General features: G+C 43.2%; 1 protein-coding gene across 6 annotated transcripts in view; it reads right to left on the bottom strand.

The window, feature by feature from the left end:
* The window catches only part of ntng1a (netrin g1a), a 181,088-nt gene that overhangs the window by 34,702 nt on the left and 121,202 nt on the right, over nt 1-25,184 (bottom strand). For 5 of the 6 annotated variants that reach the window (XM_072679257.1, XM_072679255.1, XM_072679254.1 and 2 more), the window contains exons 4-5: nt 18,427-18,599; nt 2,429-2,455 (exon numbers count right to left, since the gene is read on the bottom strand). In XM_072679257.1, the coding sequence (XP_072535358.1) occupies nt 2,429-2,455; nt 18,427-18,599 (200 nt within the window). The remainder of the gene's footprint in view (nt 1-2,428; nt 2,456-18,426; nt 18,600-25,184) is intronic. The other variant, XM_072679259.1, reaches the window with a different exon arrangement.

Below are 25,184 nucleotides of genomic sequence, written 5' to 3' on the forward strand. Positions count from 1 at the left end.
TGATACACAATGACGGAGGGTGAGAGTTCTGAGGAATGAGGTGCTGTCAACTTGGTCCAGAGTTCATTTCTGTCATATCTGAGGCACTGGAGGCAAGCCTTGGCTTTGGAGGGTTATTACACCTATATTCTAGATCGGCATGTGGTCCCCAAACCCCCGGAGATCTACTGTCCTGCTGGGTTTTATCCTCTGACTCAAAGTCCTGAAGTCTGAACTAGCCTGAACTCCTCAGGAACCTCCTAAAGCATGGTTGGTGACCACTAGTCTAGACCACTAGTCTTCTGAGACCAGTAGAGCGCTCTTGAGTACAGTATCTGGAGATAGGTGTAGCTTGCTGTAGTAAAATGAGCGCCACTGTTCAAACCTTTGGGATCACTGGTCATATTCATATTTTATATGCAGTAATAACTTAAGATAAAGGGATTCTGTTTTTTAAGCATGGCAAACTATTTGCTTTAAGAAGTAAAATAACATCTGTCACTCAAAATCCTCGTATCTCCAACACAGCAGCTTTACGGGAGAAGAAAACACTTCTTAACTTTCAATGGAAGTCAATGTAAAGGATTGTATTATTTTATTATTATTTTATTTTATCTGACAATATAAAGAATAACTGCCAGATTCACAATGTGCCAAATAGTGAAAACTGGAAAAAAGGGAGATACAAGGCTTTTGCATGACAGCAGCAACCTTTTCATGTTGAAACATGTGAACTTCTATAGTGTTCAGTGTTTAAATTTTAGTATTTTCAGCAACATAAAAGCACCATGTCAGCAGATACACTTAACATCAAATTTCAGACAGTTATAATAATTAGTAGGCATCTGTCATAAATATTGATACACATGCTCCGAGTGGTCGAGACGGATAACTGGCTGCCACTATGACCTTTCAATCCGAGGTCATGCTGTGTGCCATCAGCAGCCAAGGCCAGAGAGAGCACAATTGTTGGGACTACGTGTGAGAACTATGAGATTACTAACAAGCGGGTTGGATAATCGGCTAATCTTAAATTGTGGAGGAAATTTGGGTAAAAAATATTGATACACAATAACATATATAATAAAAAAATATATAAATGTTGTTACTTTAATACATAAATGAATTAATACTTACTTTTGAATTAAATTTGAGTACATTTTATATATTAATTAGAAACAAAACTACCACTACTAACATTAATAACAATACAAAATGAATTTTAGATATGTCCAGGACAACTGTATAAAGTTCTAATAACATAAATATCCATAATTACTTCCACTTCAAAAGTAAAGATCACATTTAAGATCACATTTATCAGGGAAATTAAACACCTAATTAAACTGAGAGAAAACTAATGTGAAATAGATCATTTCAGTATATACAGTATATATTATTATATACATATATATATATTTTTCCCATCATCATCATGTGATTGGACAGTTATCTAAGCATTATGTGTATCATATATGACTGTATATGTGACAAATAATCTAATTTAATTTGATTAGCTAATCAAACATGTCAACGTATCTGCTGGTGTCTCATTTGTATAAATCTACATATATTATTAATTATTAAGCAGTATTAATATAATTCATGGTTTTGATAATTAAGCATGTTATTAAGCTTTTAACGAGTATTAAAACACACAGAAATGCAGGTTTTAAGACCTGCAGTCCATGAATGCACTCCGTTTCTATAACCTTACATTATACACGCAGATGCAGGTTCTAAAAATAAACAACTATTAAGCCCCTTTTCTGGAGCAGCACCTTTCCCACAGTAGAACGGCTCGAACACGACTTCCACAAAGGACTGGAATTGGGCGTCGCTTTGTGCAGAGAATAGAGGCGGGTTTGTTCGGCCCGCAGAGAAGGTTCCAGAAAGCCCCGTGGGGAGGAGGCTTGATGTGGAAACAGCTGGGCTCTGAATGCACTTTGACTTGTTCAATATTTCTCTGGCTCCTGTTCTGCTATTGAGCCTCCCAGCTGCAGTAACTCTAGCCGTCTGCCGGTTCTCAGGGCCCCCCCGGCTGGACTAGATAATACCGTGCGCTGCCGCATTGCTCATATTAAAATGACCTTTTCCTCATCTTACTTGTGGAGAGGTCTCGGGCTTCAATAAGCGCATGTGCCATTTATTTATAATATATATGAGGAGGAGAGGAGGAGCAGGAGCAACCGCTGGAGTGGTCTGTATGCATAACAGGTACTTTCTCTCCTCACCACTTATTGGAGGAGAGGCGAAGTGGCGCACCCGTCCTGCCATGCTAAAGAAATATTGTAATTAATGCTTCCTAGCCATAAACCCATAACCCCCCGGTCAGGTCTCAGTCAGAAATGAACGCTGGACAGCAAGTGGACGTTTCAGCTCTGTGATAAGCATTAAGCCAGGCGTCGTGCGTCGTCTCGGCCTGAGGGAGTGAGAAGCAGTTACTTACTGACGGGACCAATGTTGTTCGGAACACCTGCGAGAGAGAGAGAGAGAGAGAGAGAATGAGAGAGAGAATGAGAGAGAGAGAGAGAGATAGAGACAGAGAGAGAGAATGAGAGAGAGAGAGAGACAGAGAGAGAGAGAGAGAGAGAGAGAGAGAGAGAGAGAGACAGAGAGAGAGAGAGAGAGAGAGAGAGAGAGAGAGAGAGAGAGAGAGATTATTTTGAGGAGATTCAGAGATAAACAAATCCATTCTGGATCATCACATCATTATTACTTTTTCATAAGTGGTGTTCATATTATTATCATTACTATTATTATTATTATTATTATTATTATTGGTTTGAATGTGATAGTTGTGTATATTATTCTAAGTTATATAAGTTAGATATTCTAATAGTCTGCTTCAGTGTCTGTCAGTAGGACAGAAGGTTTCATCAGTAGCTGAATCTGATGGAACGTTATTGCTATATAAATATATATATATATATACTTTACATAAACGATCCTAAAGCCACAGCTGATGTCAAAGTACAGCATCTACCATCAGAAAGAGACTAAACGACTGGCCAACGTGGCCAGGTCAGACAATCCCAGAAGAGCAGAACCACAAGATGGTTGAAGAAGTCCCTAAAAGTCCTAAAAAATGTCATCAGGGTAGCAGGTAGATCTTCCACAGCTGATGTCAAATACAGCATCTACCATCAGAAAGAGACAGAACCAAGCTTGATCTTCGTGGAAGGTAAGCAAGGAGGAAACTCTTTTGTTAAACAAACTAAAAACAAACAAACTAGACATCAGGGCAAGAGTCCAGTTTGCCAGAGAACACCTAGATCAGGACCAGGACTTCTGGGACAGTGCGCTTTAGCCCTGATGATGATTTTTCCTCTGACAGTAAGGGTCTCCTCCTTCCACCCCACCCATTAAAATCAGACTGGTTCAGTCTCTCTTTCTGATGGTAGATGTTGTACTGTAACATCAGCTGAGGTGAGGATATATCCATCTGCTACCCTGACGATATTTTAGTGTTGGTTAAGATGTCATTACTCATCTTGAGGTTCTGCTGTTGGGCTGAACTTGCTAGGATGGTCTGATCTGGTCATGTTGGTCAGCTGTTCCTCTTGTGGAACAGCGTCTGATCTCTAACCGTTCTGAGATCTTTTTAACCCCCTTCCATCTGCAGACTCCTCTGCACCTCCACCCTTCTTTCTGAAGGCCTCAGAGAGCTCTCTGGATCTGGCCATGATGGTGATCTTCTTCACCCCTCACTTCAACCATCAATCAAGATCAGACCAGACTAAACGTCTGAGGTTTAAATCAGACTCCAGACTCCTCCAAAATAATCCTCTCCAACCATGTTCTGATCATCTGCCGCTGAGTCTGATTCTACACATCTGAAGGAGTGATAAATGTGGGGGGTAAACTTTCTCCTCACAGGAAAATGATATTTATATTATATTCCGTTTTATAAATGATGTCAGATTACCTCATATCTCCAGATCAAGGTTCTAAATATACAGCTCCAGACCTCTAAAGGTCACAACTAGAGCTGGGCAATATGACGATATTTTATCGTATCGTGATAAAATTTATTATGGTGATAACAGTAAGTTTTTATCATATGGACGAGACTATTAGTGCTTAATAAACACTGCTCAGCTGCAGATTTCATTACTAACAGTGTAATTAGACTGGGTTAATTAGATGAAGAGCAGCAGTACAGGAGAGGATCTCAATAGTAATTTATAAGAATTCGACCCTTCCTCTCTAGAGAGTCGACCAGGTGCTCGTTCAGTCTCTCGTCACTTCAAGACTTGACCACTGCAGCTCTCTTCTGGCTGGTCTCCCTCTGTGCACCATCAGACCCCTGCAACTCATCCAGAACACAGCGGCACGGGTCGGGTCGTTTTCAACGTTCCTAAATTCAGCCATGTTCAGCTCCATCTCCGCTGCCTTCTCTCCTCATTGGCTTCCTGTAGCTGCTGCCAGCTCATCAGATTCAGAATCCTGACTCTGGTCTACAAAGCCAAGACTGGACCAACCAGCCCCTCCGTACTCGATGGCGATGGTCAAAAGCCGATCTGCACCGAGAGCCCTTCCAGCTTCAAGTACGGCTCGGCTCGACCCGCCATCCTTTAAGATCCACGGAAGACGAGCGTCCAGACTTTTTACTGTCCTGCACCGAAGTGGTGGAACGAACTTCCCCTGGGTGTCCGAACAGCAGAGTCCAACGCTCGCTGTCCTCGAACCCAGACTGAAGACCCTCCTCTTCTGAGAGGACTTGGGCGAATAGTAGAGTGGCCTGCTTACTGACTTACTGTGTTTAGTAGTGTCTAATCCACCTGAGGTAATTAGCAAAGCACATTTGTAAGTCGCTCTGGATAAGATGTAAATGTAAATTTACTTTGTGATTACATATCGTAATAAACATCGTAATACAGTATTTTTACCATATCGCCCAGCCCTAGTTAAAACTACATTTCTTCTTGTTGTTCTTTCAGCTCCACGACTCACTATGATGGCTTTACTCTAAACCACTCCAGTTTCCATCAATCCACTGCTCCGTCTAATCTACCTGCCTGAGCTCAGCAGGACCACCTCAGTCAGAGCCAAATGTGTAACCTGCTGGAGGAGTGGGTGATGAATGAGTGAAGAAGAAGGGGAGAGGGACCACTGGGAGACCCAACAGTCAGAACACAACACAGCAAGGACACGGTAAGTGCATGCCAGGAGAGAGAGAAAGAGAGAGAGAGAGAGAGAGAGAGAGAGAGAGAGAGAGAGAGAGAGGCAGTTTCTCCTTCATGGCATTTGTGCTCCACTCAATCCAGCCTGTCTGAGTCCAGCCTCACAGCAGTCTATCCTTCACTTTTCTGTGTAACTACAGAGGAAAGGAAAGTGAAGGATGTTCAAACACTGCTGCTCTTACTGGTCAACAGGCTGACCCCACTGACCGCACTATATTTACACAATATTTGGAGACAGATAACTTTTCAGAGTATAAATTATCATGCTTTCTCTCTCGAACTGCAGAAATCAGGAAGGTGGGGGTAAGATGGGTTGGTATATATATATATATATAATATTTATACAGAACTGCCACTAATCCCATCATTAGGGTTTCTTTTTTCCTGTAGAAGCTCCAGATCTCATCAGAACAGATAAAGCAGGTGAACATCAATCCAGTAAAAAGGAGAAACAAGAGCTTCTCATTCTGAACAAAGAAAGTAGTGAGATCTTGTCGGTGAGCTAGTCTGAAGAACAGAGCTCGGTTCCTCCAGACTCTAGATTTGCTCAACATTGTAGAATAAAGACAGTTCTGCAGTTCTTGTTAATGAGAGGGGTCAACAGTAAATGGTCAGACTGGTTAGAGCTGACAGAAAGGCTACAGTAGCTCAGATAACCCCTCTGTACAGCTGTGGAGAGCAGAGAAGCACCTCAGAACGAACACCACCACCTCATCCAACCTTTAGGAGGATACAGAGCTACAACAGCAGAAGACCACATCAGGGTTCAGTTCTGTCCGCCAAGAACAGAAAGCTGAGGCTGCAGTGGCTCAGCAGAGACTCACTCACAGTAGGTTCCTAATAAAGTGCCTAGCAAGTGTAAATCCATCTCTTCAGTACTCATGACCACAAAACTACAGCGTGAACAGAGTGAATGAGTCAGTTATTGCTTAGGCTGCTTGCACATACCTGTAATACAATACAGGACACACACACACACACACACACACACACACACACACTGAGCCTTCCTATATTTTTGAACACAGCTGGGACCTTTAGGCTGCCTGTATTTATGTGTTTTTTCTGGGTACAGCAGTAAACTTCATCTCCTCAGTGTGTGTGTGTGTGTGTGTGAGAGAGAAAGAGAATGTGAGTGTGTATGGTGTTTAGCTAGAGACAGATGTTAATATCGTGTGTCAGGTCATTAGATTAATGTTATATCGGCGCTGATGCTGCTGTGGAAAGCATTAGGCAATGTGTGTTTATTACACACCTCATTGATTTTTATCAGCTCCACCATAAGCTTACCTGTGTGTGTGTGTGTGTGTGTGTGTGTGTGTGTGTGTGTGTGTGTATGTATGGGCTTGACAGATGCTGGCAAAGACATGTACTGCACACACAGGCAAATATATATATATATATATATATATATGGGGGTAGAGGGGTATAGATTTGAGCTGTGGAGCAGTGGAAGAACTGTGTTCTCTGGAATGATGGATGGTGGAGCTCCATCCAGCACTTTGGTCAGCTGGGTAAGGATGAGATGGTGTGGGGATCATCATCCAACAGCCTGACCTCACTAACGCTCTTGTTGCCTGAAAGCAATCAAATCCTCACAGCAATGATCCTCCTCCAAAATCTAGTAGAAAGTCTTCTTCTCTGGACAGCAGAGACAGTTACTCCAACAGAAGCAGGATCAACTCTTTCTAATGCGCTTGGTTTCCGAAGAAACGATGAACGAGCAAGTGTCCCAATACTTTTGTCCATTTAATGTATATCTGGATCCCTGCTCAAGCAGCTGGACTGGCCCGTTCAGAGTCCAGGCAGTCACTGAATGTGTTTGAGAGGACTTGGATGGACTTCTAAGAAGCGCTCCCACCGCCATGTTTGACAGATATGGTGATATGATTTGGATCTTGGACCGAAACTCTGAAAGCGAGTCTCCTGAAAAGAATGCAAGCTGTAAAGACAGTAAAGGTGGATCTGATGATTGGTATCGTTCTATATTTTCAGCTTTTCTCTAATTTTGGACTGAAAATGACTTGATTCAAGGGTGGTACAATTTTTTTACGGTATCATCTACTGTAAAAAGAGGAAATCTGCACTTTTGAGGTTCAAATTAGGTAACAATGGCTTCGTTGCTTCCCTCAGAAGGTTTGAGTTGAATAACGCAGTTGATCTTCTAATTATTTCCACTGGGAATTTATTTTAAACGAATAAAAATTAAATAAATAAATTACATCGTATATTCATACATTTACTGTATATACCTGTATATATGTGTGTGCGTGCATTTCTGCCTGTAAGTGCATGTGCTCCACAGATGGTAATGGAAATGCCTGCACGCACTCACACCGACACGAGAGCGGAGAGAAAAGCGTGGAGAAATGTAAAACGTCCCTGGAAAGCCGTGCAGAGCTGCTATTCACAACATGTTTGCATACATAATAATCTGTTCCTTTGATTATATGTCAAGCGCGCCTCGTCAGAAGTGACTTAACGAGCTTAACGAGCACCTTTCTCCCGCAATTATGTTGTCAAAACACTCCTACATTACTGTATGAGCCTCAGCAGAGAGCGGCGAAATGGGAAAAATGGGAAAATCCACAACCCACCCACACGGCCCCAAACACATGTTGTGCTGACAGTTCATTTCTCAGCATTTCTCCCAGAGGTTGACAGGGAGCAATTAACCCAGCCTGGGAGAGGGATCTGTCCTACATTTCACACTCATCCACTGGTTCCTGTCTTCTACTGGCTGGCCTTGCAGTTTGCAAAGCCTTCCCTGCTCACAATTAGAGAACCAGGGCACCAGTTAACCCCTCAACCCTTCCATGTGTACTGGATAGGGGTGCAAGACCTAATGTGGGCTAAAACGTGCCTTGGATTTAATGGACGTAATGTTCTAGATTTCAGTAGAACGTGCTTTTGGTCATCTTCTCATGTTGCCATAGCTATGCCATCCATGAGTTTTCATCGTAGTGGGACAGATCTCCAGATTTTCCCTGAAGACTGTGTGTGTGTGTGTAAAAGTCCTAGAATTCACAACTATATTATTTGAATCGCCTCTTGGTGGCATAATAGAGCACTGTTTTAAAGTAGTTTTAAACTACAGATGTGTAGTTTCACATACTGCTACTGTAACTAAGACCCCCACAGAAAATAATGAGAGACCCCCCCCCCCCCCCCCCCATATACAACTCACAGTGAGAGCTAGCCAGGCTAAAGTACAGCCTCCAAACATGGTTAATTATTCTTTTATAATATGTTCTGTATAATGAGAGTGATTGGTAGTATTGTGTACTGAGTAATTAACGAGTAATTCACTGTACCTATAATTAATAAGACTTAAAGTTAAGTTAGTAATTTCATAAAAATACTAATTATTGACTTACATGTAACTCAACTGTCAACTGATGAGTAATGCACTGTACTCATAAATTATAATACTTATATAATAATAATAATAATAATAATAACAATAATAATAATAATTATTATTATTATTATTGTTATTATCCAGTGTGGCGTCAGTGTGGAGTCAGTGTGAAGGCAGTGTGGAGGCAGTGTGGAGTCAGTGTGGAGTCGGTGTGGAGGCAGTGTGGAGTCGGTGTGGAGGCGGTGTGAAGACGGTGTGGAGTCAGTGTGGAGGCAGTGTGAAGGCAGTGTGAAGGCAGTGTGGAGGCAGTGTGGAGGCAGTGTGGCGTCAGTGTGGAGTCAGTGTGGCGTCAGTGTGGAGGCAGTGTGAAGGCAGTGTGAAGGCAGTGTGGAGGCAGTGTGGAGTCACTCTCTGTTGTTGTGGTTTAGCCTGTGTCATTGAAATGATAGCCGTAAACCTGGTGGCCTCATTATAATAGCACTGCTCTGGTGGAGGAGCAGCATCCTGACCTTCACTCCGTGTCTCATTGTGTCCACCTGGACCATCCAGAAAGGGCTTATCTCCTAAATTTCCAGCCCCAGGCAAAGTTGGTAATTACTTTCTGGGGCTGAACGCGTCTCCTGGCAATCCATCATCCGCTTTTCTCACCGGCCGCCGAGTGTGACAAGAAACAGGTGGGGAAAAAAAGGAAAATCCGGTCTGTTTCGGGCGGGATGGAAGGAAAAGACTCATATAAGTCATTTTTGAGGAATTTTCTTTTTTCCTCCGGAGGAAAATTACGGCTCCCGGAGTCGAGCGGCTCGCCGGGAACAGCCGGGAATAGATTTGTATTGAAGGTGGCAAGAGTAAAAGTGGCTGTGGCTCGGTTGAGATTGCAGGGACATGGAGGAAGAGGCCGCGAGGAGGAAGGAGAAGAAGAAGAAGGATGAGGAAGAGGAGGAGGAGACGAGGAAGCCTCAGACGGAAGAAACAAATATTTGAAAGAGAGATTACCGTGGCTGCCGAGCGCGAGAGAGAAAGATGTGCAAGATGGCAAAATAAACAAGACGGGTCTCAGGGGAGGGGGTGAGGAGAGCATGAGCGCATAAGCAAAACAGAGGCAGGGGAAGAGAACAGCACACACAGGATCAGGGCGACGGAGGCAAAATGGAAACAAACAAGCAGCGCAGTGGAGGAAGTGCGGGAAGGGCGCTTAGCAGGTGGAAATGTTAAACTGAATAAACTGAATAATGAAAGCGCGGCACGAACACTGCAAACAGCTCCCCGACAAAAGACAAGATAGCCACCTGGCCTGTTAAAGAGCTCGTAATTACAGCAACCTGCGGAGACGGCCGCGTTAATTACAGCTCTGAAAGAGGGCCTACACTACACTATATATACATACAGCCTATACACCTATCAGCCATAACATTAAAACCAGATTCTCAGTAAATTACACTGATGATCTGGGTCCAGTGCCTTCCTGTCGAGGGGTGGGATCTACATATCAGGCAGCAAGTGAACAGTGAGTCAGTTCTTGAAGGTGATGAAGGTGCTGAAGCAGGAGAAATGGGCAAGTGTAAGAATCTGAGACCAAACTGTGATGTTCTAGATGATGGCTGGTCATCAGGAAGGTCTTGTGGGGTGTTCTCTGTAGATGCAGTGGTCTGAAAGGACCTACTGAACGTGCTTCAAGACAGGGCGACCGGTAAAGCAGCAAAAGGCCATGGGCACATAAGGTTCACTGATGCTCATGGAGGCCCCACCCACCTCACAACTTACAGGACTTAAAGGTACTGACTACTGCATACATTCTGAAAATCAGAAATAATAGATAGGTAAGTAGGCATGTAGGTAGGTTGATAGAAAGGTAGATGCATATGCAGGAGGTCTATAGATCGATAGGTTGGTAGACAGGTAGGTAGATAGATAGATAGATAGATAGATAGATAGATAGATAGATAGATGTGTAGATAGAAGTGAGATAGAAGGTAGGTAGGTATGTAGATAGGTAGAAAGGTTTGTAGACAGGTAGGTAGGTAGGTAGATTGACAGGAAGGTAGGTAAGTAGATAGGTAGGTAGATAGGTAGAAATGTTGGTAGATAGGTAGGTAGATGGACAGGAAGGTAGGTAGGTAGGTAGATATGTAGGTAGATAGATAGGAAGGTAGGTAGATAGGTAGGTAGGTATATAGGAAGGTATGTAGATAGGAAAGTAGATGCATAGGCAGGGATGTATAGCGTTAGATAGGTAGGTAGACAGGTAAGTAGATAGGTAGGTAGATAGACAGGAAGGTAGATAGATGGACAAGAAGGTAGGTAGGTAGATAGGTATATAAATAGATAGGTAGGTAGGTAGAAAAATAGGAAGGTAGGTAGATGAACAGAAAGGCATGTAGGTAGATAGATAGGAAGGTTGGTAGATAGGTAGGTAGATGGACAAGAATGTAGGTAGAAAGATAGGAAGGTAGGTAGATGGATAGGTAGGTGTATAGGAAAGTATGTAGACAGGTAGGTATATAGATAGGAAGGTATGTAAATAGATAGGTAGGTAGATGGATAGGAAGGTAGGTAGATAGGTAGGTAAATAGGAAAATAGGTAGGTATGGAGGCCCCACCCACTTCACAACTTACAGAACTTAAAGGATTTGCTGCTAACGTTAGTCTTGGTGCCAGATACCAAAGAACAAGACCTCTGAAGGTGTGGGGTCCACGTTCAGATGAGTCAGAGCTGTTCTAGTGGCATGAGGAGGGTAAGTTGTAAGGTGGGTGGGGCCTCCATGAGCATCACTGAACCTTGGGTGCCCAAGACCCAGTCGCTGGTTCACTGGTTGTCCTTTCTTGGAGCACTTCTGGTAGGTACTGAGCACTGCAACACTCCACAAGACCTGCCTGATGTTTTGGAGATGTTCTGAAAATATAATCTTTTAAAATCAGAAATGATGCAGAGTGGGCTGCTGGGATATTTAGCACCAACCTTTCCTTCTTTCCTTTAAACCCCTCCCTGCTACTGATAACATAATCCTCACTGGCTGCATTTACTTGATCTGTAAAAGAGGTGATCTAAAAAGCCCAACATTTCTGCCCTCTGAATGAGTTCACACCTGCACTCACTCTGGAAAAAACACAGCGCATCCAACAAGAAGGGAAGCCTTGTCCATCTTCTATGCAGCAGTAAGGAAACATGGTGGATTCTACACACTGCTCTATTTTACTGTGAACACTGTGACCATCCTAACTCATCTGGAGGAAGATTGACACCAAAAAACACAGATTACACCAGAGCGACCACTAGGGGCTTGCAGAAAAGAACCAAACGGCTGCAGCAACTTCGCAACAGAAGGTCTCGGGGGTTGCGAGTGAATTGGGTGATAACTGACACAGCGAACAGGTTTAAAGGAATTAAAATACCGAAGCCAAACTGAACATGTTAAATAATGATGGTGCGCTGAAGGGTGTCGATTTGCCGCTATGTTAGCTTCAGCTCCCTCAGTCTCTCAGCAGCTGTTTTTCTCAGAGACATGTCTAATATTCCGACACAAGCCCCCCCGCCAGATCCGGGAAGTCCAGCAGGACGCAGGGACTGCGGCAGACAAACAATTATCACGCAGTAAACAGATGTAAAATCAATACGTCGTATAAAAGCCTGCATGGCGGTCAGTCTTCATCTGTGCAGACAGAGGTCTGGGTCAGTGCGCCGTATTAAAAACAGCCCACACTGAATCCTCTGCAGGACACCGTCTCCTTTTAAGAGCTTTGATCCAAAGTCATTTACTGCTGCGGATCGGTTCGATTCGGAGTTTTACATCTGCAACTTAATCCTGTTAAGTCCTGGAATTACAGAGCAGTGGGCGTTCAGCTGGACGGTCTCCAGACAGTAGCCCAGAGAGGTATACACAGACACTACACTGTAAGCAAAAAGGGTTCTATATCCACTGAGACTGAAACCCGTTTTTGGAGTTACGTAGAACCATCTACTAACGTTTATCCACCAAGGCAGAAATCCCTTTGACACTGAAGCTTCTGAGCAGTTCTTTGAGTTGCCACCATTCTATACAGAACCCTTAAAGAACCCTTTATCTTTATCTATATCTGGCCAGCGCCAGATAGATCGATATGTAAGTAGACAGGTAGGCAGGTAGATAGGTAGGTATGTAGATAGATAGGTAGGTAGATAGGAAGGTAGGTAGACATGTAGGAAGGTAGGTAGGTAGATAGATAGAAAGGTAGGTAGATAAGTAGGTAGGAACATAGATAGGTAGGTATATATGTAGGTAGGTTGATATGCAGGTAATTAATTAGGTAGGTAGACAGATAGGTAGACAGATATGTAGGTAGATAGATAGATAGGTAGGTAGATAGGTAGGTAGGTAGGTAGACAGATATGAAGGTAGGTAGGTCGATAGTAAGGTAAGTAGATAGATAGGTAGGTATGTAGATAGATAGGTAGATAGATAGGTAGGTAGATAAGAAGGTAGGTAGAAATGTAGGTAGGTAGGTAGATAGAAAGGTAGGTCGATAAGTAGGTAGGAACATAGATAGGTAGGTATATATGTAGGTAGGTTGTTATGTAGGTAGTTAATTAGGTAGGTAGACAGATAGGTAGACAGATATGTAGGTAGGTAGGTTGATATGTAGGTAGGCAGACAGGTGGGTAGGTAGACAGGTAAGTAGACAGGTAGGTAGGTAGACAGATATGAAGGTAGGTATGTAGGTAGATAGTAAGGTAAGTAGATAGGTAGGTAGGTAGATAGGTAGGTATGTAGGTAGATATGAAGGTAAGTAGATAGATAGGTAGATAAGTAGGTAGGAACATAGATAGGTAGGTAGGTAGACAGGTAGGTAGATAGGTGGGTAGGTAGACTGGTAGGTAGATAGATATGTAGGTTGTTAGATTGGTAGGTAGACAGAATGGTAGGTAGATAGGTAAGTAGATATGTAGGTAGGTAGACAGGTGGGTAGGTAGAGAGGTAGGTACAAAGATATGTAGGTTGTTAGATTGGTAGATCGGTAGGAGGGTAGTTAGGTAGGCAGACCTATACTCAGCCCAGGGCCTTGTGCTTATGACCGCAGTACACAGTGCCAATATCTCATATAACAGCACAAACCTCGAGTGTATTCCTGCTTAATTAAACAGTATATCAGTGATTTAAACACATCAAATACTGATCTACATTCACTGACCGGAATACTAGTGATCAATACTCAACATATCAGCACTGTCAGACAAAAAACTTTTAATGGAAGTCAATTATTCCACATCATTTTGGAGCGTTTCTATTGGTTCATTCATCATGAAATTCTGATACAATATAAAGAACAACTGCCAGATTTACCTTATGGAGAAAAGTGAAAAACGGACAGCAAAGATATGTTGCAGTATGTTGTATTATTGGGCTCTGTCCAGGAGTTGGATGATCAGACGTATAGACTGACAGGCTGTTATTAAAAAAAAAACACACTTAAGAGAGTAGTTTTAATGCTGTCATGTGGATAAAAAAATCCATAATTTAATAATGCTCTAAAATCGTCTGGTGTAACTCCGTCCCCTCGGAATAAGGATAATTCACACCCCTTACACTGAAACATTCTTCTGCTGGTTGTAATTTTAAATTCAATCAAACCCGTGTTTTATTCTCCTCTGCCGGTCGTGTGCCATATGGCAGACCGATGGAGACAAATTAGATGAAGATGGAAATTTAATTAACATTTAATATCATTTTATGATATCAAATGGTCCAACAGGGTAACACGTTCCTGAATTAATGACCAACAGCATGTGTTTGAGTATGTACACTACATGTCCAAATGTTTGTGGACACCCCTTCAAATGAATGCATTCAGCAACTTAAAGTTGCACCCATTGCTGACACAGATGTGCAAATGCACACACATACACTGCTTGTCTAGTCCCTGTAGAGAAGAAGTACTGCCAATAGAATAGGACTCTCTGCAAGAGCAGATAAACATCATGAAGCTATTGGTGGCACCATGCTGCCTAATAATGCCAATGACGTGGGCTAGAGGGGTATAAAGCCCCCCAGCATTGAGGAGCTTTGGAGCAGTGGAAGAACTGTGTTCTCTGGAATGATGGTAGTGGAGCTCCATCCAGTACTTTTGGGATGAGTTGGGGAGTTGGGGATGATGAGGATGAGGTGGGGTGGTGATTATCATCAAACATCCTGACCTCACTAACACTAAACACTTCTGTTACTGAATGCAATCAAATCCTCACAGTAATGCTCCTCCTCCAAAATCTAGCAGAAAGTCTTCTTCTCTGGACAGTGGAGACAGTCACTCCAACAAAAGCAGGATCAGCTCTTTTTAATAGCCTCGATTTCAGAAGGAACAATGAATGAGCAGGCGTCCCAATACTTTTGTCCATGTAGTGTAGGCTGTTTGCTGGCTCATGTCAGAATAACAGCAAAAGGAACGGACGTTGGAGACAGAATAGGAAGACAGGAGGATATTGCTCTTTGCAACAACACGCTTTTCTTGTGGGACAGCCACGTCGGACCCTCTGCGTCGGCGGATGTAGCGGAGAACGATCAGTTGGGGAATTACCCGTGACAGGCTATTTCTACTGCAGGGCCGAACAGGAAGTGAGAAGAGCTCCACCATGTCGTCTCTGTGGGAACAAAGGCAAGACTCCAGCCCTGAAACGCACTCTCCTGTTCAGAAATACTGGGTCAGCCAGGAGCGTCAGCCACTTCGCAGTGAGGACTAAACTTACCCTGCATGCTACAATCTTTGGACAAAAGTATTGGGACACCTGCTCGTTCACTGTTTCTTCTGAAATCAAGGGTGTTAATAAGAGCAGATCCTGCTTTTGCTGGAGTAACTGTGTCTACTGTCCAGAGAAGAAGACTTTCTATTAGGTTTTGGAGGAACATTGCTGTGAGGATTTGATTGCATTCAGAGATAAGAGTGTTAGTTCAGGATGTTGGATGGTTACTACCCCACATCATCATCCTAGACTCTCAAACACGTCTGAAAAGTATTGTACAGATGAATATCGGTCATATTGGGTCACACTGGGTCACATTGGGTCACATACTGAAAAGACAGCGAAACCAGGGTCAAAAACATTGGGTTTAGTGAGAAAATCAGAAGTGGGCCACTTTACCTGCTGTGTGAATTAGTGAAGTTGTGTTAACTCAAACTGACCTTTTTTAAAGTGTGAATATAGCAAATAGCCATGGTCACAAGCTTTTTTTTATTAATGCAAGGGACGACATCTGCTTGGAAAACGACAGAACTAAAATGATGAGTTCAGTTAAAAAAAAAAAAAAAACAGCTGGTAATCCAGTATCAGGGAGGAGGGAGAAAACCACCCACATGGCCGATCTGGATGGAAATAAAATCCCAAAGTAGCTTCTGTAAAAATGTAAATGACCCCAGAATCCCATGTACATTTAATCCCTTCTGAAATGGACTGTAATTAAAAATGTAAAAATTATTTAGAATTTTATAATAAATCCAATCAGATATTTATCTTAGACAGAACTAAAACACCTGCCCAATCAGGACAGGGCTTGCCTCAATTAGTGGCTACATCTGAAATGGCAATAAATACTCTTTCGCTTTAAAGCCTCTTATATAACACACAGATTCTTGATTCAGTGGACGACCCCGCGTCCGACCCCACTGATATGTCCAGGACTGCAGCCAGTCCTGTACGCTATGTATAATGGCTGTATAATGTGCATCCCAGTAGCATATGGTGTGCATTTAACAGTGTTAGTTTACTTCTGGGCCTGCTTGCTGTTTGGATGGTTCTGCTGGCTCTTGCCATCTGGATGTTCCAGCACTGGCAGTACGGATTGCCGTGGTTACGCCTGCTTCGTAAAACCAGCAGCCTCCCTGCCGTCACCGTCCAGACGTTTAACAGATGTGACCCTTGCTTTCCTCAGTGAAGAAGAGAAGGAGATAAAGCCAGAACTCCCTACACTCTCTGATGCCTTTCACCTTCATTGAATAGACCACCAGTCTGAATATACAGTATTCTGCCTATAGTATACCTAAATACACTGAGGAGGCGGAGCTACAGTCTCTCATTAGGGTGAATATTAATATTAATAAGGCTCTAAATGTAGGTATTGTGATATACACTGAGGAGGCAGAGCTACAGTCTCTCATTAGGGTGAATATTAATAACGCTCTAAATGTAGGTATTGTGATATACACTGAGGAGGCGGAGCTACAGTCTCTCATTAGGGTGAATATATATTAATAAGGCTCTAAATGTAGGTATTGTGATATACACTGAGGAGGCGGAGCTACAGTCTCGCATTAGGGTGAATATTAATAAGGCTCTAAATGTAGGTATTGTGATATACACTGAGGAGGCGGAGCTACAGTCTCTCATTAGGGTGAATATATATTAATAACACTCTAAATGTAGGTATTGTGATATACACTGAGGAGGCGGAGCTACAGTCTCTCATTAGGGTGAATATTAATAACGCTCTAAATGTAGGTATTGTGATATACACTGAGGAGGAGGAGCTACAGTGTCTCATTATGGTGAATATTAATAACGCTCTAAATGTAGGTATTGTGATATACACTGAGGAGGAGGAGCTACAGTCTCTCATTATGGTGAATATTAATAACGCTTTAAATGTAGGTATTGTGATATACACTGAGGAGGAGGAGCTACAGTGTCTCATTATGGTGAATATTAATAACGCTCTAAATGTAGGTATTGTGATATACACTGAGGAGGCGGAGCTACAGTCTCATTAGGGTGAATATATATTAATAACGCTCTAAATGTAGGTATTGTGATATACACTGAGGAGGCGGAGCTACAGTCTCATTAGGGTGAATATATATTAATAACGCTCTAAATGTAGGTATTGTGATATACACTGAGGAGGCGGAGCTACAGTCTCTAATTAGGGTGAATATTAATAACGCTCTAAATGTAGGTATTGTGATATACACTGAGGAGGCGGAGCTACAGTCTGTCAGTAGGGTGAATATATATTAATAAAGCTCTAAATGTAGCTACTGTCAGTTAATTTGACCTCTAGTCATATTGTGCATGACTGTGTATAAGGCAAATAATCTCTGATATGGTTTAATTAGATTTGAGTAAATACTCTAAAACGGCTCCTGTTACAATAATTATGCTTGTATTTTATGTGTTTGTATAGTCTGTCGAGGAACTGCATGAAGGAAGAACTACAGAAAATGTGGCAAAGAAAAGAAATTTGCAGCTATTTCTCTTCTTAAGGCTGATTTGGCACAGTGGAAAATGAAATTACACCCTTCTGAGTCATGAAACAGCTTCAGCAAGGCCTCAGGCACATTTCTATTTCTAAAGCATCACATTCCACCTCACAGGGAAAAAAGCCTCGTCAGAAATCCCTGCATGCACACGTGGTGCTGTCCGAATAATAAGCTGTACACATGCTGGTGCACATGTGCCTCTAATGCTGAACAGCGCTCAACAGGTCCTGTGATGGCCTGCACACCCCAGCTCATCTCCAAATCCCAGAAGTATTGGATGGAGCTCCGTGCATGGATGCTGGGTGGCTTCACACCCCTCTATAGCCCAATCCTGGCATTATTAGGCAGCATAGTGCCAATAGGTTCACATATATATAGGTCCTAATCTATTGGCAGTACTTCTCTCTACAGGGAGTAGACAAGCTGTGTGTGTGCATTTGCATGTCTGTGTCAGCAGCAATGGGTGCAACTTAAAGTAGCTGAATGCATTCATTAGAAGTGGTGTCCACAAACATTTGGACACATGGTGTGTTCCCTGTTACAGATGTATATCTGTAGTGTCGCTTACCTGTACCTGTATGGGTACGTGGAATAAGTGTGTGTATGTCTGTGTGTGTGTGTGTGAGTGTGTGTGTGTGTGTGTGTGTGTGTGTGTGTGTGTGTGTTTGCTTGTGTGGTACTCACAGATATTGGCAGTGCCCTTGGGTATGGGCAGGTATGATCCAGCGCTCCAGGCCCGTCCCTGGTAGTTCCTCTTACAGCGTCCGCAGTCGGGCCCCGTGGTGTTGTGCTCACACTCGCAGCTCAGCTTCTCCTTCTCAAACACACAGCTGTTAGCGTGAAGGTTGCACTTACACCTGTCAAGGTAAAAAAAAACAGAGAGAGAAGAGCTAAAAAAATCCACCCTCATGGATTTTCACTCACAAAGTTCAATTACTGGGAGAACAGAGAGAGAGAGAGAGAGAGAGAGAGGGGGGGGGGGGGTGGGATGTAAAGCTGCTAGGCCAGAGTGACCTTGGAAGTTCATTAGCATTTCAACTGAATGTACACGGGTGTGTGACGGTGGTCTACATCCAAAGTTTCCTGAAAAGGGCTTCAGAACCCAGAACGCTCCAGCAGAGTTTCTGCTAAATCAACATCATTATTTTCTCTTCTCCCTGTTTTTCCCTCTCTCTCTCACTCTGTTCCCCCTTGAACGATAACTTATTTATAATTGTCCCTGTGGAGAAAGCATAATTACATTAAGGTCACATTTGCAGGGTGGGGGGGAGTGTGGGGGGGGCAGCACAATTCTGACTTTCAGATGTTATTACTGCTGTTTTAGCTATACACAGCAGTTCAGTCTGTGTTTATAGATAACAGTGAGTCGCTCAGTGTCGGAAACCCTCATAATCATGTCCAGTAGAGATTACTGAACAGCTCGTACTCAGTGTAAATACTGAAATTGATTTGAAATATTGAACATGATTTTTTTTTTTAACAGTGAGAAAAGTGAAATTCCATATTTATTAAAGCTAGACAGTGCTTATCCCACTTGGACATTATGCACTAGGGGATTTCCATTCTAACATCCATCAGGAGTTCAGGAGGCAAAAGTACTATGGATTGTATCCAAAATTTCATAAATGACACACAGTCATATCAGAATATTATGATATGGTAAATGTAATGAATATTGTGACAGGTCAGTGGTGTAACAGTGTGTGGAGTGTGTTAGGGGTCAGTGGTGTAACAGTGTGGAGTGTGTTAGTTAGGGGTCAGTGGTGTAACAGTGTGGAGTGTGTTAGGGGTCAGTGGTGTAACAGTGTGTGGAGTGTGTTAGGGGTCAGTGGTGTAACAGTGTGGAGTGTGTTAGTTAGGGGTGAGTGGTGTAACAGTGTGGAGTGTGTTAGTTAGGGGTCAGTGGTGTTACAGTGTGTGGAGTGTGTTAGGGGTCAGTGGTGTAACAGTGAGGAGTGTGTTAGTTAGGGGTCAGTGGTGTAACAGTGTGGAGTGTGTTAGTTAGGGGTCAGTGGTGTAACAGTGTGTGGAGTGTGTTAGTTAGGGGTCAGTGGTGTAACAGTGTGGAGTGTGTTAGGGGTCAGTGGTGTAACAGTGTGGAGTGTGTTAGTTAGGGGTGAGTGGTGTAACAGTGTGGAGTGTGTTAGTTAGGGGTCAGTGGTGTAACAGTGAGGAGTGTGTTAGGGGTCAGTGGTGTAACAGTGTGGAGTGTGTTAGTTAGGGGTCAGTGGTGTAACAGTGTGGAGTGTGTTAGTTAGGGGTCAGTGGTGTAACAGTGTGTGGAGTGTGTTAGTTAGGGGTCAGTGGTGTAACAGTGAGGAGTGTGTTAGGGGTCAGTGGTGTAACAGTGTGGAGTGTGTTAGTTAGGGGTCAGAGGTGTAACAGTGTGGAGTGTGTTAGTTAGGGGTCAGTGGTGTAACAGTGTGGAGTGTGTTAGTTAGGGGTCAGTAGTGTAACAGTGTGGAGTGTGTTAGTTAGGGTTCAGTGGTGTAACAGTGTGGAGTGTGTTAGTTAGGGGTCAGTGGTGTAACAGTGTGTGGAGTGTGTTAGTTAGGGGTCAGTGGTGTAACAGTGAGGAGTGTGTTAGGGGTCAGTGGTGTAACAGTGTGGAGTGTGTTAGTTAGGGGTCAGAGGTGTAACAGTGTGGAGTGTGTTAGTTAGGGGTCAGTGGTGTAACAGTGTGGAGTGTGTTAGTTAGGGGTCAGTAGTGTAACAGTGTGGAGTGTGTTAGTTAGGGTTCAGTGGTGTAACAGTGTGGAGTGTGTTAGTTAGGGGTCAGTGGTGTTACAGTGTGTGGAGTGTGTTAGTTAGGGGTCAGTGGTGTAACAGTGAGGAGTGTGTTAGTTAGGGGACAGTGGTGTAACAGTGTGGAGTGTGTTAGTTAGGGGAGAGTGGTGTAACAGTGTGGAGTGTGTTAGTTAGGGGTCAGTGATGTAACAGTGTGTGGAGTGTGTTAGTTAGGGGTCAGTGGTGTAACAGTGTGGAGTGTGTTAGTTAGGGGTCAGTGGTGTAACAGTGTGGAGTGTGTTAGTTAGGGGTCAGTGATGTAACAGTGTGTGGAGTGTGTTAGTTAGGGGACAGTGGTGTAACAGTGTGGAGTGTGTTAGTTAGGGGACAGTGGTGTAACAGTGTGTGGAGTGTGTTAGTTAGGGGTCAGTGGTGTAACAGTGTGTGGAGTGTGTTAGTTAGGGCTCAGTGGTGTAACAGTGTGGAGTGTGTTAGTTAGGGGTCAGTGGTGTAACAGTGTGGAGTGTGTTAGTTAGGGGTCAGTAGTGTAACAGTGTGGAGTGTGTTAGTTAGGGTTCAGTGGTGTAACAGTGTGGAGTGTGTTAGTTAGGGGTCAGTGGTGTTACAGTGTGTGGAGTGTGTTAGTTAGGGGTCAGTGGTGTAACAGTGAGGAGTGTGTTAGTTAGGGGACAGTGGTGTAACAGTGTGGAGTGTGTTAGTTAGGGGAGAGTGGTGTAACAGTGTGGAGTGTGTTAGTTAGGGGTCAGTGATGTAACAGTGTGTGGAGTGTGTTAGTTAGGGGTCAGTGGTGTAACAGTGTGGAGTGTGTTAGTTAGGGGTCAGTGGTGTAACAGTGTGGAGTGTGTTAGTTAGGGGTCAGTGATGTAACAGTGTGTGGAGTGTGTTAGTTAGGGGACAGTGGTGTAACAGTGTGGAGTGTGTTAGTTAGGGGACAGTGGTGTAACAGTGTGTGGAGTGTGTTAGTTAGGGGTCAGTGGTGTAACAGTGTGTGGAGTGTGTTAGTTAGGGCTCAGTGGTGTAACAGTGTGGAGTGTGTTAGTTAGGGGTCAGTGGTGTAACAGTGTGTGGAGTGTGTTAGTTAGGGGTCAGTGGTGTAACAGTGTGTGGAGTGTGTTAGTTAGGGGACAGTGGTGTAACAGTGTGGAGTGTGTTAGTTAGGGGACAGTGGTGTAACAGTGTGTGGAGTGTGTTAGTTAGGGGTCAGTGGTGTAACAGTGTGTGGAGTGTGTTAGTTAGGGCTCAGTGGTGTAACAGTGTGGAGTGTGTTAGTTAGGGGTCAGTGGTGTAACAGTGTGTGGAGTGTGTTAGTTAGGGGTCAGTGGTGTAACAGTGTGTGGAGTGTGTTAGTTAGGGCTCAGTGGTGTAACAGTGTGGAGTGTGTTAGTTAGGGGTCAGTGGTGTAACAGTGTGGAGTGTGTTAGTTAGGGGTGAGTGGTGTAACAGTGTGGAGTGTGTTAGTTCGGGTCAGTGGTGTAACAGTGTGGAGTGTGTTAGTTCGGGTCAGTGGTGTAACAGTGAGGAGTGGATTATGAGACGTTTAGCAGTGAGGAGAGATTTGTGCCATGCTTTATATTTTCTATTATTATATATCTATGAATGTTTCACAAAAATTTGAAAATGCAGCTCATTCCCAATCTCTCTCTCTCTCTCTCTCTCTCTCTCTCTCTCTCTCTCTCTCTCTCTCTCTCTCTCCAGAAAAATGTCAGCATTGATTTGGCTGTGGGGAAGCGGCGAGGTTGAAGTCTGAGGGGAGGCTGAAGGGTTTGTTTACTGTGTGTGTGTGTGTGTGTGTGTGTGTGTGTGTGTTGGTGGCAGACTCTCTCCCGGGTGTGTAGCAGAGTTAAATGCTGGCTGAACGTGGGCGGACACACTGCACCTGTGTGCTCTCTCACAGTGTGATTCATATCCAGACTGAAAACCCGTCCTTTAATATGACTCCTCACTGCAGAGTCCAGCTGGAGTTACTCACAGCGTCCACCGCCACTTCCAGACGGGACAGGTCTGCCTTAGACAGGCTAATGTTTTAGGCAGTCTCCGTTTTATTGAAAAAACACAATTCACACCTGGAACTATATGATGCTGTTGATTGCATCAGAACGTGGGTGAGCTGTCGTGATGTAAAATAGTCAAATAAAATAAAGAGTTGAATAAATATGAATATTAATGTACATAAAAGCAGCATATTTAAACATCTGGAGATCACAGAGAGATGGAGGTAACTAACTAAATTAAATCTAACTTAATTTATTAGAAAGCCGTTCCCAGACTCCTCTGCACCTCCACCCTTCTTTCTGAAGGCCTCAGAGATCTCTCTGGATCTGACCATGATGGTGATCTTCTTCACCACTCACTCACTTCAACCATCAATCAAGATCAGACCAGACTAAACATCTGAGGTTTAAATCAGACTCCAGACTCCTCCAGAATAATCCTCTCCAACCATGTTCTGATCATCTGAGGTGGGTTATCAGGGTTTCTCGTTGTTTACTTTGGGGTCTTAATTACAGTAGCAGTGTGTGAAACTACCTCCACCATGTTTGGAAGCTATATAAATACGACACTGTTTGTGCTCCCTAACCCTACCCCCCGTCTCTCAGCAGTGAGAGTGTTTTACTGTAGAAGCTCCAGATCTCATCAGAACAGATAAAGCAGGTGAACATGAATCCAGTAAAAAGGAGAAACAAGAGCTTCTCATTCTGAAGAAAGAAAGTAGTGAGATCTTGTCGGTGAGCTAGTCTGAAGAACAGAGCTCGGTTCCTCCAGGGTTCTCCTGGACGCCCCCCAGTCCAGCCAGCACAGCGTATTATTAATGTTTATAGTTTTATAGCTTTAACCGGGGACAGAAACTTTTGCACAGTACTGCATACTTCACATTGGAACACATCGTCTAAAGATCTAATCTAATCCAGTCTAATCGGATGTGAAAGATTCTGATATTCCACTGGGCGTCTTTTGTGGTGTGACCTTCAGGTCTTCTTAACAGCAGAAACATTTTAATCATCATCCCGCGCCGCGACAGCCCTGCTTTAATGAAGCGGACACATCAGGGACCCACCAGCACTTTTGCCGTTGGCATAGTTACATCTGCACTGGTATCAGAAAACTCTCATTACAGCCTGATCACCATGGAGACAGACATCACCATGAAAAAAACTGGGCTTGTTTTGCGGGGTTGTGAGGGAGAGGTGCATTATAAAATCGAGTCAAGTACTCCGGATAAGTGTCGTCTACAGTTGGGGAGACAGATCATGCCACATCATGGACAGCTGTACACGTGCATTTCTGGACAAGCTGAGATCTGAGCTCCAGAAGCTTGATCTGAAGGTGGAGCAGCATGTGGGCTGAGGTGGTAGAGTAACACTACAGGCTTTTACACTAATATAACTCTATAGGTTCTGCAGCGTTACACAGCAGCAGTTCTGGAGAGAGGTTCTCCTGCAGCTCCACCACCAAACCTCCATAGTGCAGTAGCAGCAGCAGTAACAATAATAATGTTATTAGAGCTTCATACTGGATATTAATGATATTAGAACTTCATACTGGATATTACTGTTATTAGAGCTTCATACTGGATATTAATGATATTATAACTTCATACTGGATATTAATGTTATCAGAGCTTTATACTGGATATTAATATTATTAGAACTTCATACTGGATATTAATGTTATTAGAACTTCATACTGGATATTAATGATATTAGAACTTCATACTGAATATTAATGTCATTAGAACTTCATACTGGATATTAATGATATTAGAACTTCATACTGAATATTAATGTCATTAGAACTTCATACTGGATATTAATGATATTAGAACTTCATACTGGATATTAATGATATTAGAACTTCATACTGGATATTAATATCAATGAAACTTACTGCTGTATGTTAGTATTTTAGACTTTCATGCTGAATATGAATTTTCTGAACTTTATGGACAATAAAGTCTGCTGGACAATAATCTAATTAGAAATTTATACTGGGTATTCAACTAATTAAATCAAAATTCTGGACATTGATTTTGCAGAACTTCATGCTGCAGCTACATTTTTTCTAACTTTATACTGGATATCAAACTAACTTAATTAAATTACAATTCTGGATATTGATTTTTCAGAACTTATATACTGAATATTACTTTCATAAGAAATTCAAGATGGAAATCATGAGCCTCCTCACTTGTTCTAACAAACAATCTTAACAGAGGCATCACACCAGGGTTCATTTTGGTAGAGCTGAACCTGCTAACAGTAAACAGGCCCTTAGAAACCAGCGTAAGCGCTTCACTGCAGGCTTGCTTTTTGTGCTCCTGCAGTCAGTGCCACCCCGAACCAGGAGCTCAGGAACCAGCTGAATCTCAAACGGCTTCCTGCTCGCTGTACAGGTCACGGAATAATGTCCTCCCCACCCAAACGGTGCTCTACACGTCCATCAGGGAGCCATTTGGGATTCAGGCCGTGTTTAATCAGACTTTAATGGTGTATCTACTGTCGCCGCTTCCCTCGCTATTACTTTCTGCCTTCATTCTTTTGGGGTGAAGTGGGGGGGCACTCTTTTCTTCTGCGTATTGCTCATTCAGATAGGCTCCCCGCAGAACCAGCATCCATTATGAATGCACATTTTTGTTTGTCTGCAGGTTTCAATGAGACACATAGCCTTGGGCACCACCGAGAGTGGCAACATGCATC

The sequence above is a fragment of the Salminus brasiliensis genome, chromosome 5 (genome assembly GCF_030463535.1).
Source record: "Salminus brasiliensis chromosome 5, fSalBra1.hap2, whole genome shotgun sequence".
Taxonomy (NCBI): Eukaryota; Metazoa; Chordata; class Actinopteri; order Characiformes; family Bryconidae; genus Salminus; species Salminus brasiliensis.